Here is a 19,431-nt window from a genome sequence, read left to right as displayed (position 1 = left end):
GGCAAAGACTCCACTCATCCTTGGAGTTGGCCCTGCGCTGCGTCTGCCTGGCTTCTATTTAGCCTCTTTTAGTTCACAGTCAGAACGGCTCAGATGCATTGCTGGGTGGGTCAAGGGGGAGCATGAACACACACATACTGATATGTTTCCTTTTCTCCTTCCATCAGCTGGCAATGGAGCAAGAAGCTCGGCTCAGCAGGTTGGGACAAGTCAGCATGCTGCTTCTAGGACACAAGCATGCTGCTGCCTTTCCCAGCTGGGCCCAAGAGCTTGGAAAAGTCTTACCTTTGGGCTCCTGGGTCCTCCCATCTTTGCTTTTTTTCCTAATGGGGTCTATAAGAGACTTGGAGCTTATGGAGGAGGCTGGCATTAAACTGCCCATTATCTTCTCATGGGGATGGCTTTGCTGCTCATCCCACACCATCAGGCAAATGTCTGACTGAACAGATGGATGTCACAAAACTGTCAGCGTGCCAGGAAGCTCGGGCACTGGCAGGCAGTGGGGGACTCCCAAGGGGCTAGGTGCTGCTCACAGGTGCTGCCAAGCTCTCCCTCACCCAAAGAGCGGTAGGGGAGACCTTGTGGCTCTTCTGACACCCTGGGGAATGAGCTTCTTCCTCTTTGAAGGGCGGGTCACCCCCAAAGCAGGGACTTCCCCGAAACGAGATTACTGCATTTCAGATTTGTGAGAACACTGGGGCAAACCAACAGGAGTAAGCTCTCCCCGCCTCCCATGGCAAGAGCCTGCCTCAGTTCTTTGAAATGACTGACGGACACAAAGTGCAGCAAACAGAAGGGCCCAGAAGATGGCGACAAAGGCCGCTCAGTGTCACTGCCCAAGGTCCAGACAGAGCCAGGCTAGGTGACTGACTGCTCATGTCTCCAGTCAGCCCACAGCACGGGGGCCTGGTGACTGACATTCTGATTATAACTGTCTGTTCTAGAGGCATCAGGGCAGTCTCCACTATACATTTGGAAACCAAGACACCCAAACCCAAATCGGGATACCCTCACCATGATGAATCTAGCAACGGGTAGAAAGTCTAATGTGTACACTGGGCTTCAGGTCCCGGGCCAGCTGTGGGTCAGTTAACAAGTTCCAGAGAAAGCAAGACCTTTATCATTTAGCCCACTGATCATATTTAAAATTTAAAATACCCAGACATGCACTCACAATAGCATTAAAGATTATTCAACTGAAATTTAAAGTGTGTGATGATATTCCCTAAAAATTTACGTGTCCTGCTAGGGATTTCATTTATCACACATCGAGCAATCTGCCAGGCCAGCCTCTTCGAGGTGAGGTGTCTCTGCGGGCAGTCACGGAATCACAGCATGGGAAAGGAAAAGGGAACCACTGAGCAGGGGACAGAACACCGGGTCCTCTCCACGGCCCTAAGTTAAGGAGGGAAGCTAAGGGTGCCTCTTGGCCACAGCCCTACCAGTGGGTACAACCAGCCATGAATGCCCTCCCTAAAAGCCAAGCTCTCCGGAGTTCACGAAGTGAAATGCTGATGTGTTCCTGGAGTTAGAGCTCTTCCACCTCTGCTGAGGTGCTCTTTCTCTTTTAGATACAGTGCTTTTGACCTTTCTTGGGGAGCAAAACAGGCCAAAATTCACTAATCCAAAAGAAAAAAGAGCTCAAATTGAATCGTTTGGCAATAGGAATACCCAGACCCTGAAGAGAATCAAATATTTCACATTGATCATTTTGGCAGTCTTCTTCCTCTATAAATCTCCATAAATCCTTGTGAGGAATTTAATTCAAATTTACTCTTTCCTGTTTTTTTCTTGGCCAAAGATGGAAATGGCGAGCACCAGGCGGAAGACAAAAGTCTGGGACTCTGAGCCACAGGCCACAAATCTGAGCATCAAGCCTGGTGGGTGTGAGGATGGACACAGCGTGACTGCTGGAGCCATTCACAGCTGGTCTTGTCCGGTGAGGCTGTGCTGGTTTTTCTACACTGTCCTTTACAACAGCTGTTTGAAGCACACGGCCACAGCCACCTTTGGCCACACACTCACCTCCTCTCCTGGGTTGATTTCCTGTACAGCTCTTACTTCTGCCAGGGTCCCCTTGTAGGTCACAATGACATTGGGGCAACAACTATGATTCATCAGTGCAACACTGTCAATCAGAAGAGAAAACCCAATATTGTCAGTGAGGCAGACAGACTGTTCAGGTAACTCCTTGGCTACTTACTTGCTAAGTTACAGGAGCTGGGTTTTTGCAAGACATTAACAAAAAAATCTAATATTTGGCCATCGTATTTGAGGAGGTGGTTCTGCATGCATTTATAGTAATATCTAACATCTTAAACTTTAACAATATTGAAAAGGGAAATGTGCAAGTCCAAATGGTGACGTCTAAACCAAAAACAAAGAGCACACAACAATAAAAACAGCAGAACAACAAATCCCACAGAAATTCCTTCCTGTTAGAGGCAGGACTCAAAACCCAACTCCTGCAGTGAACTGCTCCTCCACCGTGCAAGACAAATGGGTTGTTATTTCCAAGCACTTTTTATAGTAGTGGATTATTTCTACCATCTTTTCTTCAGATGTTGAGAAATCGCCACGGTGGGAGATGCCAGCTTCCTAAGTGAGGGCCTGTGATCCCCCCAGAGACCTGGAGAAGCCCATCTGAGTCTCGCGGCACCTCAATTTCCTCATCTGGAAAATTGGGACACCACTGTTCCTGCTGCTCGCTGTCTGATTTTCAGGGCCGGCGAGGATAGAGAGATTCGCCTGTGCGAGGGGCTTTGAGCTTTCTGATTATATCAAGGTCAAAGTTCTGAGAACAGAAATTTCTAAACTACAGGGGAAAAGTGCTTGATCTCTGAAAATGCTGCCTTTGAAATCACAAGGCCGCTATGATTTCAGCCCAAAGGGATTTTTCCCCCAATTAAAACTGCCTGGAAACTGGGGCTCATATGGGCACTCACATCCATATGTATCACTGCTCTGGTGGCCGGTGTCACCTGCCTGAACCCTCAGCGACCAAAACCCCTCTCCTGTTTACCCCAAAAATACAAAAAAGCCAAGGAGTTGCAAAGCCTGATGAGGATGAGCTGCCCTGGGTTGTCTGGGTACGAGGGGGAGCCGTCCTCCACCGTGGGGTTGCTAGAGGGCTGAGTGACGTCAGTGGCTGGCCGTGAGCCTGGGACAACATGTAGCAACTTCCTTGTTTTGTCTTTGGGGATGGTCACCTCCGCCCTGCATCACAGCCCACCTGGCTCCCTAGTAAGTGGTGCACAGGGAACCAGACCCTAGGAAATACACAAATGCACCCAAAGTGGTTATTAACGGAAAAGCAGATTTCTAGAACCATCTTGCAGAAGTATTAAGTAACTCATTTCAAGACAGCTCCTCCATATCTTTTTAATGAAGGTGGGGGGAAAGGACCATAAGGCAAAGAACCTAAAACAACTCATGCTCTTGGTATCATCGTTGTCTTGGCCATCATGGAAAAGGACGAAGCAATACTGTAACTCTTATCCTTTCTTTCCGTCTTTAAGATACTGAGAGCAGAGACATTCCAGAGTTCATTTCAGGTTGTCAACAGGAGCCTTTCTCTTTTTCTTCTTCCTTCTCCCAGGGCAAAAGTTCAAAAGAGCCTTTCTCAAAAATACTTGTTTCCTCACTATTGGAATTCAAACTGCAGATGACACATTTTGGCCATAGGCTAGTAATATTACGTGAATAAATTTTTTTGTTTCTCTGGTTCAAGAAAGCCTATGACAGCTGCTCACGAGGCACAGAGCTGGACAGATCCATCCTTATGTTTCAGACCTGTACAAGGCCCAGAGCTGGGCAGCAACAGACACACACACACCAGGGGCGCACACATCACCCATGGCTAACGCACGGGTGTTAAGAGTTTCCTCCATCTGCTTCACCCTAAAGCCAAGGGGTCCTGTAGTACATATTAAGCAATGCCACTTTAGATGGAACTAATCCACACTGTGGATTCATTTAGACAAGGGATGCAGGAAGGGTTCCTCTGCTCCATTTGTAAAGAGGGGGCTTGATTTCAGGCGACTAAAGCGTTTTGAAAATACCCTTTCCGTCAAAGAGACAATGGCAAAGCCATTCTCGGCAATCTACTAAAGTCAGAGCCATAAAGATCTCCATTTGTCAACTGGCTAGCCTTTCTTGAATTACTTGAGTATTCCTGAAGTAGAGAAAAAAATCCTATAGTTCTTTGAAATTTTCCCCTCGTTCACCACTTTAGCATATTCTCCCTCCAAACTGTGCTGTGTCTATACTGGTATTTTTCAAAAAGGACAGATGGAGAAGAAGCTCATATATTCCCTACAGAAGCCTGTGGCCAATTCTTGGTTGCAAATTACTGTTTTACTTTTGAGTAAAAGAAACCCAAAGATTTCTAGAACGACAGATATGCAAAAAGCAAATTTCTCAGCAGGGCATGGGCTGTTCCTTCTGTGCACACTTTCAAATATTCTTTAATAGCAGCTCTCTGCCCAGCAGGACTTAACAAGCAACTGTTCTCTTAACTACTACCTTCGGGCCCTTAAATGGAGGGGAGATATTTTGAACTCTGGCAGAATTAAAAGGGCGTCTTAATTCACTTGGCGTTTCATGTCTACCACACGCAGTTAGGCAGGTTGTTTAGAAATTTTTTACAAAAATCAAATTAGTGTTTAAAAAAAAAAGTAAAAAGACAAGAAATGAAGTCAAACTCCGCTTACTCGGGAAATATGGCTGATCCCAAATGAGAAAGTTCTTCGTCTTCGATTGTGAAGCCATTACAGTTAACCTGCAGTGAGGAAGGAGGAGAAAGAAAGAGAAAACTGAGCTAAAGCTTCTCTCTGGCTAGAAATCATTTCTTTTATTTTAACAAATTAACCAGGAAGATGTTCTGGTTTAGTGATCGTCAAACCTTTCTTTTGGCCACAGTCTCCTTTGTTCAAACAAACTTTAACCATCAGTCACATGTGTAAACAAATAAAAGGATTGTCAGGGTTCAGGCCCTCCTTGGTCCAGCCTTCCCACCCACGTACACACAGTGGCCCAAGAATGCCACAGCCCCCTAAGGCTCCAAGGACCGAAGTCTGCATGTATGCATGGGAGTTAGGGCATCTGCAGTCTAAGCCCAGTTATGCCACAGATCTGTCACGTGATCTTCAGCCCATCACTGAGTGCCTGTCCTCGATTTTCTCCCATTAAAAAAAAGCCACTTAATCCCCTGCCCATCTCATCCGGTGAGGTAGTAAATATGAAAGCCCTTATACAGCTAATCTAACTGCTCTCTATCCCCTTGAGAGGCAGAGAGGTCAAGGGCCTGAACTTAAGGAACTCAGACCTTTATTTCACATCGCAGCCAAATCAACCACTGGCTACTTTCTCATCCTTGAAAAGAAATGTTGCATTGAAAAATACCAAAGGCAACTCTCACTGTTCTGGAAGTCTAACTTAGAGCTAGCAGGCTAACAATTAGTAGTATACATCCCCAATTTTATGTTGTTCCATAAATTCATTCCTTCCGCAGACATTCATTGAGAGCCCTTATGTGCTGGAGGCGCTGTGCACAGAAGGATGAACAGGCCCAAACCCGTGCCCTCAAGAAACACCCAGTCTATTGGGAGATAATTCAGTGAGTGTTTCTCATTTGTATCTGAAATTTCAGAGTTGGAAGGGGACTCAGTCTCTTTACTTTTGAGATGGTGAAACTGAGGTCAGAGAGGAGCAGTGACTTGCCCAAAGCCTGGGGTAAACGCTGAGAGCCCTGCTCCTCCCCAGCTGCTGTGAAGGCTGTCTGTAAGGCATGTGTGCTGAACGATTTCATCCTGTGGGCTGGAACCATGCTCTTCAACACAGGAGAGCGCACTGGCACACTTCAGGCCAATGGATGGACTTTTTAAAATCAACATCCACGGAGCATTTATTCTGGACCAGGCACTATGCTAGGTACTGCATACTACCTTCTCATAAATCGTCAACACTACCCTGGCATAATCCACTTTACAGATATGGAAACTGAGGCTCAGGGAGGTCAATGATTAAGTAATTTGTCCAAGGCCATATAAGTAGCCAGTGGCAGAACAGGAGTCAGAATTCAAACTAGACACTCTGACAGCAAAACACAAATGTTTCTTTCCACTACACCATGTTTCTTCTAAAACTGTTCTGATCTATGAACGTCCACGTGGCAATTTTACTTAAAATTAAAGGGCCAACGTCAAAGGCTTGGAAGTCTTGGTACACAGAGAAGTAAAGGCTATGATGGGTTTGACTTGTACTTTTTACAATTCAACATATTTACAATCGTGTTTACCATTTTCAGCACAAAAAGAGACGATCACTGCAGGTTAGCAGAACCATACACAGCCTTTGTAATGCTGAGGGGCTAAGCATTTTCTAAGTAGAAAACTTAGCATACTGTTTTTTGTGCCAACTTCAGGTACCCTAACTTATTCTGTCATCAGGACATTAACCAGTTACCATTAACCTACAGCCATCAATCAACATTAGGTAAGGGTATATGAGGATATTCATTCATTCACTAAAATCTACTGGAGCAAGAACTATGCGTCTTGCACCTTACTAGGTACTGAATGATCCATATACGGCCTCAGACTGGACACTACGATGCCTCAGCAGTGTCTGGTACCCACGAGAGCACAACAAATGTTTGCAGAATGAAAACAATGAATGAAAGAATTTAGCAACAATTTTCACAACCAATCAAGGGACAGAGCTCCTGACTAACTCTAAGGGCTGGGAGACTTTGCCTCTTCGCCTCTTAGCCTCTTCCTCTGCATGGAGCCCAAGTGGACCAGCCTATGACTCCAGATTCCTTCAGGCTCGAATGTTCCGTGACCATCGGTCGGTTTATTCCCTCTGCCCTCCTCCTCTTAGTGTGGAAGAGTGAGGGTGTTACTTCATAAGTAAAGGCTCCTGTAAGCACAAGTGTCATCACTGTTCCTTTCTGGGAGGTGGTGATGATGTTTAAGCCAAACTGCATAGCAATTTGCCTGCTAGAAGGAAAGTGAACCTGCGTGTTAAGAAAGATGCATGGGCCATAAGCCTTTTTTTCAAGTCAAACCAGGCGTAAGTGCTTTGCTAAAGCTATTCTCATAATTAGCATTTAGACTAGATGTAGGCTGCACACCAAAAATACATTTCCCAACCATGCATATGTTCCCAGTGATTAAAACGCACCTCAGTGCTGTCGGAGGAGCACAGTCACCTTCTGCTGCCAGCTGTTGCTGGGCCACAAGTTAACCCACAACACCCTCTCATGAACCAGGAGGAGGAAAGAAGTGAAAAGCTGGAACAGCGGACATGCAGCTGGGGGCTGAGGGGCAGAACCAGAGGGTGGCGTGGGGCTGGAACGGCATTTTTCATTTTTGCTTTAGATTTTTCTTTGGGGATACAGAATGCCCCTTTCAAATTTACATAAGAAAAAAGATACATGCGTGTGTGTATGTGTGTATATACAATCTCAGGATGGATATTATGATTTGGTAAATATAAATATAAAGTCTATAAAGGAATTAATTATCTATAGTTATATCTGTGTGCGTAGGGGTGTGTGTGTCTTTTTCCTGGATTTTCTGAGTCAGTCCAAATTTCAAAGACTCTGAGTCATTTTCACCACAAATATACTTCTGCTTGTGAGAGAAGCGCCTTGATTCTTGGTTAGGAAAATATGGGCCCACATCTACTACAGCAACACTGAGAAGTCCTGTCAGCAGGCGCTTCTGTGCTGGAGGAAAAGTGACCTTTTTTCCAGAGCTAGAAGTAAAGAGACCCTATATTTATTTCTTCTCCCACATAACCATGCTTCATCTAATCCAGAAAAAAAAGTCAGGTATCTAGTTTTTAAAAATATATAACAGAAGTCAATTCCTGAACCTTCCACTCTCACCCAAATCCAGCGTCTGAGGACACTTAGGCAAGTATGATGCAAATCCAGGATGATAGGATGAAAATCAGGAAGGTTTCTTATCACTTCTAGTTTAACACTTATAACTGGAACCTATTTTTCCTTTTACAAAGAACGGCATTTTTTTCTGATTATGACAGTCACACGACAGAACTCTATCTATAGAAACATAAAGTCTATCAAGGAATTCACCAAAAGGCTAACAGCGGTTCCCTTAGAGGTGAAGCGGGTGGGAGAAGGAATGAAGACTCACTTCTTTCTCCTTTATATGCGTCATTTTTAAAGTGGAAGGAAGAATTATGAGTGCTTTTTTTTTTTTTTTTAAAGATTTTATTTTTCCCTTTTTCTCCCCAAAGCCCTCCCGGTACATAGTTGTATATTCTTCGTTGTGGGTCCTTCTAGTTGTGGCATGTGGGACGCTGCCTCAGCGTGGTCTGATGAGCAGTGCCATGTCCGCGCCCAGGACTCGAACCAACGAAACACTGGGACGCCTGCAGCGGAGCGCGCGAATTTAACCACTCGGCCACGGGGCCAGCCCCTATGAGTGATTTTTATCTTTTTCTTGTTTTCAGTGTTTTCTTAAGTTATAAATGCTCATTGTAGAAAATCCAGAAAATCATCCAAAGAAAAAAAGGAAAACTTTCCGACAACTCAGAAGATAACCACCTGTGAACTTCCATTTAATCTTTTCCTAAGTATATATGTACATTTTTATATTATACACATTTTTTATTCTGCTTTTACATTTAACGTATCATCAATGTTTTCCCACGTCTTTAGACATTCTCTGAAATATAACTTATAAAGGTTATATAACTTTCCACCATAAGGCTATGCCATAAATTATACACCAAACTCCTACTGATGGCCATTTATAATATTTCCTTTCTCTTCTTTTTTTTTTTTTTAAAGAACCCCACAATACAAAATTTGTGTGCCAATCTCTGACCATAATCTCTGATTATTTCCTTAGGACAGGTTCCTGGAAATGGAATTACTGGGTCAAAGCTTATTCTGCTCTAAGTCAAAATTTGTTCTAAGACAAAAATATGTAAGGACCCACCCAAGCTCTTATGTTTCTAGAGACTGAAGTTTCTGGCAGGGGAATGTAGCTACTTGCACCCATCAAGCAGTACTCCAGTATTTCTCTGTCTGGGAAGGTCACCTTCAACTGGATGCCCAGCTTGTAGGGGAAAACACAAGGATGTATGAGGGAGAGAAATCCAGTCTGGCAAGTTGTGCCAGGAAGGGCCACTCTTGAAATAACAGGGAGACTGAAACAGCCAGATCACGCATTCAGCCGAAAGGTGACACCTGCTCCTTCTTCCCTCGTCCTAACAATGTCCCAGCTTTGGCCTTTCCACATGGCTGGTTTCCAGTTCTTCAGTCGCTTTTAAGTTCCTCTTGTCTAGAAGCCTCTCTAATTTTTTATTATATCTGATTTTGGTAAACCTAGGCTTCTCTAAAGGAAATTTCTTAGCAACCGTCAGGAAAGACTTCGTGTATTAGACCCACCTGGGCTCCTCTCTGTGGTGACTATCTTTCCTAGGGCCATCAGAGAGAGCCTCCCACTTGGGGACATCTGTATACGCCTCTGCTTTGTCAACACAGTGTTGGTGGGAGTAAAAAAAAAAAGCACGACTGTCAGAATGGAAGGTTTAAGAGGAGGAAAGTAAAATGTAATGTAGGCGCCTCAAATGGTCTTCTCTTTTCAAAGATCTTACAGCACCGGGGCTCCGGCAACTCCTCTGTTTTTATAAACTCTCCAGCAGCAGCAGAAGCAGAGGCAAACTTCCTATGCTCCACCCATCAGTGAGGGCCAGCCGAGAGAGGACCTGAGCCGCTCAAGGTCACCTAGCAGGCTAAGCAAAACAGGGTCCAACAGGTCAAGAGCCTTGTCGTCAAGTTGATCCCATCATTCTATTTCCATTCAACTTCACTGACTGTGTGCTGGGGAGAGGGGCTTGGAAAAGGAAAGGCTAGACTAAGTGTTACCTGATGCTGACCTTCTTACCTGAGCAAAGAGTACTACCAGGCTATCATTGTCAGGGAATTCAAGGTGCTTGGAGTAAAAGTGATGGAGAGCGGCAATGTCACTCTGAATCAAATCCTTCTTCTCATTGTCTAATTTCTCCAGATCTGTGGATGAACAGTCCGTTATTCACCAGGTAGAAAATTCTTGATTTCTAGCTACATCCTTTTTTTTACTTTAGTAAGTGGCATGAGGGGAAGGAAAAAAAATGTAGACCCCTAGAAAATGTTCTTCCCATCACTTGGTCTAACTGATATGCCCTGAGGGAAGAAAGGCATGCCATTTCTTTCTTCTCTTCCTCTGACAACTGGAAATCACTCAGCACATGAAATTTCAACTGACCATTAGCAATGAGGTCAGGAATAAGTGGCAGTGACTGATAAACAGCTTCAGTCTAGTCAAGGGCCCCCCAATTGGCCGTGGAATCAGTGTCATGGTCAAGAAACTGGATGGCCCCTGATTTAATGCCTTTCATTAAGGACATTAGCTGTTTACAGGACCGCAATTCAGCAAAGACCCAAAAATATTCAGCATGCCAGGAGAGCCAGCAGGAGATAGCTTGAGACACAATCCTTCATCCTGCGAGTTCCTCCTTTCCCTGAATTATTTCCTAGTAATCCTGTCAACTCAAAAAAAAATTATAGTCATTTTTCAAAACAGCATACAAATCTAAATAAAAACTAATAATTAAGAAGTCATCACCATCACTAAGAATATAAGCGACCCCTTTCTTCCTTCAGTCCCGCCTAATCCACAATAACTGTGTGGCTAAAATAACTCCTCGGCCAGTCACAGGAAGACTTACGTGATTCAAACTCCTTCACAGCTAACAGTTTCTCGGAAGGTGTTCTCTCGGCATGGATTTTCTAGTAATTGGGGAAGAAATCACGCAGATACAGATTTTAACAACCAGTGCAGAAAGTGGCACTTTCACTTTTACATCCACATGAAGAAAAAGCAACAATTCTCAATGAAGTAAAGAAGGCCATCCAAGGAGTCCGCCACTGGGGCCCTGAGAGTGTTTGCCCAACACCGAAATCCAAAAGACTCTTTTGAAAAGCTTTCTAAAGTGTCTGCCGCATTCCTACCACTCTGATAATGCCATGCACACAGTAGGCTCAAAAATGCTTGTTATGGGAAAGAACACTGGCTAGAAAACAACTTTTTAGGGCCCCGACTTAAAAGGACTGAGTCGGCAGATGAACCATCCTATTTATTATTTCTCCTTCTAAAAAGGAACAAAATCAAACCCCCCATCCATTTTACACTTTCTTTAAGCATAGGCTAAAATGATCTCAAATTCTGTGTTTCAAAAAGAACACTTTTGGTTGTATCTGTGAGCTCGGATTCACTTTAAACGTGTTGCTGGCTTTGTTCTAGACACCCCAAGAGGAGCTAACAATAGTAAACCCGCTAGGCTTTGAGGACATGAATAAACTTGGTGTTGACAAGAGTTCAAAAGCAGAGCTCAAGAGCTGGCCCGAGGCCGCGTCTTTGTAATCTGGCTATTCAATTTGGGGATACAGGTGGTCTGGCAGGGCGCTCTCACCTCCCTAGTTAACATGTTAAGCTTCCCCTTGGTAGTTGGGTAGCCTGTCTCCCCTAATCCTTTGCAAGCTACTAGAATACAAATGGTCTGCTTTTTTAATCATCAAGTCCTATAGAGATGAAAAGATGGCCAGGTAACTTTCCATTTAATAGACTATTAGTAGGAGCAGTAATTATAATAAAAGTTGAATGAAACTGGTATAAACTCATCATAGCATTCCGACCTCCCTCCTGGTGCCAAAATAGTTCAATAGTTCTTTTTTGGAGTCGAAATCTTCCATTCACGGGATACGCTCCATAAGATTCATAAGTCATCTTGCCTGGGGAGGCTCTTCATTCAGGAAAGTACACCAGCTTCTTCTGAATTCTTACCCTCAACATTATAAATGACATCAATGAGTTGGGGGTGGGGGAACCAGCAGATTGGTCACTCAATGCTCCCCAGATGCTCAGAGATCTAATCTGATGGTTTATTTACCGGATGCCTCACCCGATCACACCAGTTCCTCCTACCCCTTCCTTCTGATCAAGGACTCCGCAAGTATTTAAAGATAATTGCTACTGAGGATCCCAAAGTTAACCTCCTCCAGAGAAAACAATTCTGGTTTTTCGGTCTCACTTCACAGGCAACTCTTGAATGCCTTCGGTTACCCTGAGCTGGTGAAGTGGCATTTCTGCAGGCGCCTGACCCAAGCTGAACAGAAGGGAACAATGACCTCAGAGGTCGGAAATGCTTGACTTCTGTTTATGCGGCCCAGGATCCTGACTTGGTCTGGGGACAGCTATGTGCTACTCATTACGATCACATTTGGCTTGGATAAAAAATAGAAAATTGTAAAGGTTGGGGAGGTGGCAGGTATAAAGAAGATGTGGATGAAATTTCAGCTTTAAAAGACTGACAGGACAGAGGCCTTCCCTACTACTAACTGATTATTTAGCGAGCACCTCCAAGGAGAGATGCCTCCTAAGCACACGGCCTATTTCATTGGGTCACAGGGACAAGTCCTATGGGGTCTGGAGACCGGGCATCACATTATCATGTGATCAGTCAAGACTGACCAAACCCGGGAAGGCAGCCAGCGCCGCATCATCTTTGGAGGAACTGTTTGATGCCCATTGTCTGTGCCCACCAGAGGCACTTCTTTCTTTCCTTCTTCTTCTTCCTTTTACCCCCTTCCTCTCTCCCCTTGCCTCGATTTCTACTTTTCCACTCCTTCTCTTTTTTCTTCTTTGCATATGCCACGCTGGTCGTTCCATCCCACTCCTTGCCTGCCTAGGCACGAGCAAGCCAGGAGACAGGGAAGAGAACAACATTGCAGAGGATGGTGAGGGGTCGGGAGGGGAGTGGGCAGCATGCTCTCTGTCAGAAAGAAAAGGGGAAAATCTCGAACCCCCGCAGGCCAGTCGCTCAGGATCCCTAGGACGCTCTAACTATTTTCATTCCGGTTTCCATGCCTTGAAAGGCCATATTTTTCTATGTAAACCTGTCTCATGAAAAGCTCAGAATTTAATGGCTGTGGCTATGTTCCTGGCCTGGGACAGGCGACATCTTAGTTGCACAGGGCAAATTCAAACCGGTTTATGCCTGGAGTGCTGTTCCCACCCCTGTCCATATGGATGTGACAGGAAATAGAGTCCAAGAATGTTTGAAAGAATGTTTCACAAGAGATGATCACCATAAGTCAGTTACTCATCTTTCTGACCTTGAAGAAAAAAAAATAAAACAAAATGCACTTGAATATGATCCCATTTCCTCACCTGTTTGGCCAGAATCCTTGCAGTTAGCCTTACGGTCTCTGAGGGATTCCAGTTCTCCCCAAAAACAACCATGGGAGAACATTCCAGCTTGTGCATGGGCCAATCTTCTTTCTGGAAAGGTTAAAAAAAATTATTAAAAACACACACACACTCTGGAATAAAGTGCAGGAAGAGAGGACACAGTAAGTCCTCCTAGTTAAGGTCAAGTGAAATATGTTTCCTTTTGGAAAACACGACGATGCTCACAAAAGCTAGAGAGAAAAACATCCTTTAAGATAGATATGGTTGTTTAACCTTGACTCGGGCCCGGCCAAGGTTGTTGGGATGAGAAAATGTGCTTTGTGCTTTTTCATCAAGCATCTCGTGTCTTTCATCTCGCTCCTCATTATTCCAAACAACACATATACATTTCCACTATCTGTGGAAGTTGTCGACTCATAGGAGTGAGTGATTTGGGCATTAGCCATTGCTTTGGCTCTGCTCCCTTACAGTTGTGTTCCGGCTCTGACAGTGGACAGACCCAACAACTAGTCCCCTTTTATAGGTGACAAAAATAGAACACAAATGAAGGCTTTGTCAAGGGCTCTCAAAGAATCCGTTATGGGCACCTACTGGGAATATCTAGGAATACAGACTTCCTAAAGATTCATTTGACAAAATAGGAAAACGATTTCTTTCTATCACATGTCTTGAAGCTTCTATTGCCCAGGTTGAAGGGCGAAGGATGTACACTCGTGACTGGAAGGGTGGAGACACCATCAACTGAGACGGGGAAGGCTGAGGGAAGAGAAGGACAGCACGGGGTTGCGGAGGCCGGGAAGAAAGCGCTCTGAGGAGGCGGCCGTAAATGATGATGCTAGCGCTGGCGACAGGGTTAGCGTGGGATGCCTGAGAACTGATGGCACATCATGGAGGTCATCGCTGACTCTGATAAAAACCAGTTTTGGTGACATGATGAGGATGAGAAGCTGCTTGGAGTGGATTCAAGAGAACGGGAGGAGATGTGGACACTGGGAGAAATGGGGCAAAGGCACAGGGGACAGAGGAGAGGGAGTAATCTTTGGGATGAGAACTATCAGAGCACATTTTGGTACTGATGGGAGGCTTTGCACACTCTCTCACAGTGGAATGGGGTACTGCCTTGTTCTTCCCTCAGCCTTTCCCATCTCAGAAAACAGCAAGTCCATTCTTTCAGATGCTCAGGCCAGAAATCCACAGACTCCTTGCCACCTCTCTCTCACTCACACTCCGCATCCAGCTGTCTGGAAAATCCACCGTCTCTGCCTTGAGAACACATCTAGTCTCATCACTTCTGACCACCCCCACCTTCCTACCCTGTCACAGCCCCGACGCCTCTCATGGAATTAGCCCTTGCCTTCTACCCAGTGCCCACTTCTGCCCCTGCCCCCTACCAACTGTGGTCAGTAGAGCAGCCAGAGTAATCAATCCTATTCAACAAAACTCAGATCATGCCAGTTCTCGGCACAGAACCATCTACTGGCTTCTCACCTCAAAGCAAAGGCAAAGTCCTAAAACTGACTTACGAGGCCACACAAGATGGGAGACCCATCCGCTCCTCTGACCTCATCATCTCCTACCAGGCTCTCCCTCGCCTCATTCGACGTCGGCCACACGGTCTCCTTGTCCTTTGAACAGACCAAGCACGCCCCTGCCTCAAGACCTCTTATGATTGCTGTGCTTCCCAGCTAGAGCCCTCTCCCCCTAGATGTTCATATCGCTCCGTCCCTCACTCCTCCAGGTCTTTGCTCCAATCTCACCTCTTCAAGATACCTGCCATGAACACTCAGTCAAAAACAGCACTCTCCCCATCACTCCCTCTCCTGGCTTTATGTGTCTTCTTAGTACTTCTCACCGCCTGATATATTACATTATTTATTAGTTTTTTGGTTTAGTATCTGTCTCCTCCCATTAAAACAAAGGGACTTAGTCTCTTTCGTTTGCATGCATAACCCCAGAACCTAGAACAGCGCCTGACATTTACCAGGCACTCAGTAAAGTTGTTGAATGAATGAAGATGTCTCCCTCCACCCTCCCCTCCACCCCCATCCCAAGGAGGAAGCACATGACGCCACCAAGTGATTTACTGAAGTATGTACATGGTACAGACCCTTGGCTCAAATTCTGTGCCGAGATGTTCTGCAGAGTTCAATAACTCTGTGCCGAATATAACTAAGAGCAGGGAGAGGAAGAAATGACAAGACATGCACAAGGAGAAGAGGATCTGTTTTTAGCCAAAGTCTAAAATGACAGCACAGTGATGAGGCAAAGAGGTAGGAACAGGTGGGTCCAGCTCCCTGCAGACAAACCAGCTCCCTCTCCAGATGCAAAGCAAAAAGGAAAAGACAAAGAGGGCTTCAGGCCTGGGGATATCTGAGGGAAATGGAGACCACCAGCTGAGGACAGATAGATAATTAACATCTATGAACAATCGTCCGCTATGACCCCGGGAACTCGAAGAGAAGGGCTTTGCAGGGCCTTTAAGATGCTGGTTTTCTAAATTATAGGTGGTGTCTTTGGTGTTTAACAACCATGAGCTCCTGGGAGAAAGAAGTTTAATATTAACCTTTCTTAATATGATTCAGTTATTATTTATTAATAGAATTAATTTATTAATATAATTAATATAAAATTAATGTTAATATAAATAATGCAATGTTGACATTTATTGATGCAAATGTCCTCAAAGGGAAGAGAGGCTAACTACAAGGAACGCTCTGGGAGGAGAGCAGAGTGCTGTCAAGCAGGAGGACACTGTTCTGGGGCTCTCAGGAAACCTACATTCTTATCCCTGCTCCTTGGCAAAGAAGCTACATGACACTAGGCAGGACTCTTAATCCCTGTGCATCTGTATTCCGGGCTGTAAAGAACATGATCCCTAAGTTACTTAGCAGGTCCAGAATCCTGAGTCTAGGATTTTACACCTTCCAAGAGTGATAATCAGACACATAGATTGAAGAATACCAAGAAATGCAGGACCTTCAAATAGGGATAACCAGGCATTTGTGCAACCATAAAAGGTCATTGTGAGCATCCAGTAAGCTCCTCCACGAGAAGCACTTAGAACAGCGCCTGGCACACCGTGCACTCTCAACAATGTTGGTAACTGTTCATTTACTGGCTCATTCATTCATTCAATAAGGCCTGCAATGGACCCGAGAGGCAGGGATGGGAGATGAAGTCTCTGACTTTAAGTAGTTTCTGACTATGTCAGAACACAAGGTCGAAGTAAGACCACCTGTAATGTCCCACACACAGCAGTTAGATCAGAGAGCTGGATAAATTCAAGGAAATGCAGAATGACATAAGTTGTTCAAGGGAAATTCACCAGGATAATAAGTTGTCACTTTCTGTTGGAAGGTGATGAGAGATGTGGATTAAGGGAGGATTGACAGAGCTGTACCACAGCGGCACTACTCAGCTTAATTATTAAAAAAGAAAGGTAGAGGAGGATGGCATCTGGAAGAAATGTCAGATAGGTTCTGAGCAAATCTCAATACACCTTCTTCATTCATACAGATGGTTCGCACATCTTAGAGAAACTGAAGGGCAATTTGCCCATAAGAAACTACAAACAGCTTGGACAAAATTGAAAAGGAATTTCAGCCAGCCTGATGAATAAGAATGAATGTTATCAATTCATAGTTTGTTTTTGTTCTTGTTTTCTTAGTAGTGGCAGTTTCTTTGTACACAGAATGGTTTTGCAACACTTTATGCTTTTTAAAACATTTTTGTCAGTTTTTCTAAAACTTTTTCTACTATGTTTCTTCAAAAGTCAAGCTATTACTCCTGCCATGATTGCAATCTTTATAAAATTTTATGTAAACTTGGATCCCATTTTCCAGAAAAATAATACAGTCATGCGCCACATAACAACGTTTCAGTCAACTACAGACAGCATATATGACAGTGGCCCCTAAGACTAGTACCATGTCGCCTCGGTGTGTAGTGGGCTATACCACCTAGATTTGTGTGTAAGGACACCCTATGATGTTCCCACGATGAAATCGCCTGACGATGCATTTCTTGGAATGTATTCCTGTTGTTAAGCGACGCGTGACTGCATACAAATAAATGCATACATAGGAAGGATTTAGAAAGACAGCCGCCAAAGTGCTACCAGTGATTTTCTCTGGAAGGATAAGATTATGGAGACTTTTTCTCTTCTTCTTTCAGTCTGTACCTTCTGATTTTTCTATAATGAGCATAGATTATTTGTGCAAGAAACAAACAATTAAATCTACGTAAAAGTAAGACAGAATTTTTTTGTATCCTTTATAAACTTCTAATTCATTTTCAGCCACTGTAATAACTGCTCTGCATGATTTTGCTTTTTGTGCTTGGACAAAAATGCTTAAAGATGCAGAGAGAGTTGCAAAATTGTCTCAGGGTGTACCAGCATCTCCAACACTGGAAGAAAAGAGTGATTGCTGCGTCCTCCAGTTTTCTGCTGAGCAAATGATACATTGTCTTCCTGGAGAAGCAGATCGGATTTTTATTGTGAAGTCCCCTTTTCTAACTCTTGCGCTCGGTGTTTCTCTTGCAATGGAGCTTCCAAAACAGACATAGTCTACTTAGACACATGCATATGTGATTTCCTGAAATGTGGAATAGCATGCATATGTGATCTCTTAAAATGTGGAATGGTAAGAAAATGCCACAGGATTTCTGCTTTCCATTACATTACCTTCGAGAGGAAGAGTGCAAAAGGAATCAGGTCCATACAGACCAACTCACACAAAGATGACTACTGTCACTGAACCCCATCATGAGGACAGAAGCTTTGTTTTATATTTCCATAAAAGAGTGATGGGATTCATTCATTCATACACATTTTTTCCTACCAGTGACGTTAAACACTTAGAAAGAAGAGTGGCTTGGTTGAGATGCTTTCTATGTCTGGGTTAAGAGACCAAAGCTAATTTAACGAGGATTAGACCTACGACTCTGGCCCCACTCACTAAAGACCCACAACAACGACAAGGTCATGTGAGCATTTCTCAAACATCTTCTACATTTCAGTTATTTTCTAGTTGATCAAAGTCAAGAATTTTCTCATATCTTGAGTCGCATGCTCCTCACACAGGCTTTTTTATCCCCATCGGGGCACGCTCCTTCCTACTTCCAAAAGCACACTCATAGCCCATGACCTCCATTTCCAAAACACAAACAGATTTTTTTCTATTTGTTAATGTTTAAAAAATAATACCCTACATGCAACCCTAGAATGTTCTCCTCCACAGCGATTCCTCTATACAATAACTCTCTAAAACTATTCTCTTGAACATGTCATGGTACAATTTAATGAAGAAGTGTGAATAACACACTTAGCTTTCTAGGCATATTTATAAAAATAAATAGAGTTCATTAAAACACACAGGTTACAAAACAAGCCTAACTAAAAAGGAATTTCGATTTCTTTTATATTCCCTCCCATTATCCTTTCATGCATCATCAATTAAAATCTTTCCTCTGGCAGGATCACACTGAGTCAAGTGAATGAAGAGGGAAGTAAACAGGACGAGACACCTATAGTCAGATTATATAAAATAAAGCAAAATCCTAATGCACCGAAGATAGAGCAGAATAAACATAGTGACTGGGATCTCCCAAGATGCTGTATTCTGTAGAAACAGGAAACCCTCCAGGAGGAACGTGTGCCTTGGCCCTCTTGGAGAGGTTTCTGGCAAAGACAACAGCACTGAAGGGGCTCTTGGATTTCACATCCATCAAAGGCCACTTCTCTTTCTTTTGACACATTCCCTTAGCACCTCTTCTCCTGGACGGCCCTCAGGACTCCCAAGCAGAGCGATGGGAAGTGGAGAAAGCCCTCCCCTAGCTACAGTCTAGTCCCAGTTCTGCCACTGTGTGACCTTGGGCAGGTCACCCAACCACGGTGGACATTGTTTCCTTATCTACAGATGAATTGGATCTGACAAGCTCCATTCCAACCCCACCATCTGCTGTGTGATAGAGACCACCTGTGACTCCAGGTGGGGGAGGTCGACCTTTGAAGAAGGCCCAGTTAAGCACTGGCAGCTGAAGGCCGTGCTTTCCTAGGGGAAGAATCACTCAATTACCTTCCTCATCACTGCTCTTGTTTTGTGCCACATTTTATCTTGGAGCAGTCTCCACTTTGATCCCATCCAAGCATTCCTTTAGG

General features: G+C 44.2%; 1 protein-coding gene across 2 annotated transcripts in view; it reads right to left on the bottom strand.

Moving 5' to 3' along the window:
• SMYD2 (SET and MYND domain containing 2) overlaps positions 1-19,431 on the bottom strand; it is a 49,611-nt gene that overhangs the window by 8,600 nt on the left and 21,580 nt on the right. The window contains exons 3-7 of one of the 2 annotated variants that reach the window (XM_044758053.2): positions 13,251-13,361; positions 10,750-10,810; positions 9,927-10,051; positions 4,713-4,780; positions 2,026-2,128 (exon numbers count right to left, since the gene is read on the bottom strand). In XM_044758053.2, the coding sequence (XP_044613988.1) occupies positions 2,026-2,128; positions 4,713-4,780; positions 9,927-10,051; positions 10,750-10,810; positions 13,251-13,361 (468 nt within the window). The remainder of the gene's footprint in view (positions 1-2,025; positions 2,129-4,712; positions 4,781-9,926; positions 10,052-10,749; positions 10,811-13,250; positions 13,362-19,431) is intronic. The other variant, XM_070497818.1, reaches the window with a different exon arrangement.

This window comes from Equus asinus, chromosome 25 (genome assembly GCF_041296235.1).
Source record: "Equus asinus isolate D_3611 breed Donkey chromosome 25, EquAss-T2T_v2, whole genome shotgun sequence".
NCBI lineage: Eukaryota > Metazoa > Chordata > Mammalia > Perissodactyla > Equidae > Equus > Equus asinus.
Note: the sequence above shows the minus strand (reverse complement) of the source record. Positions and strands in the feature narration are given on the sequence as shown.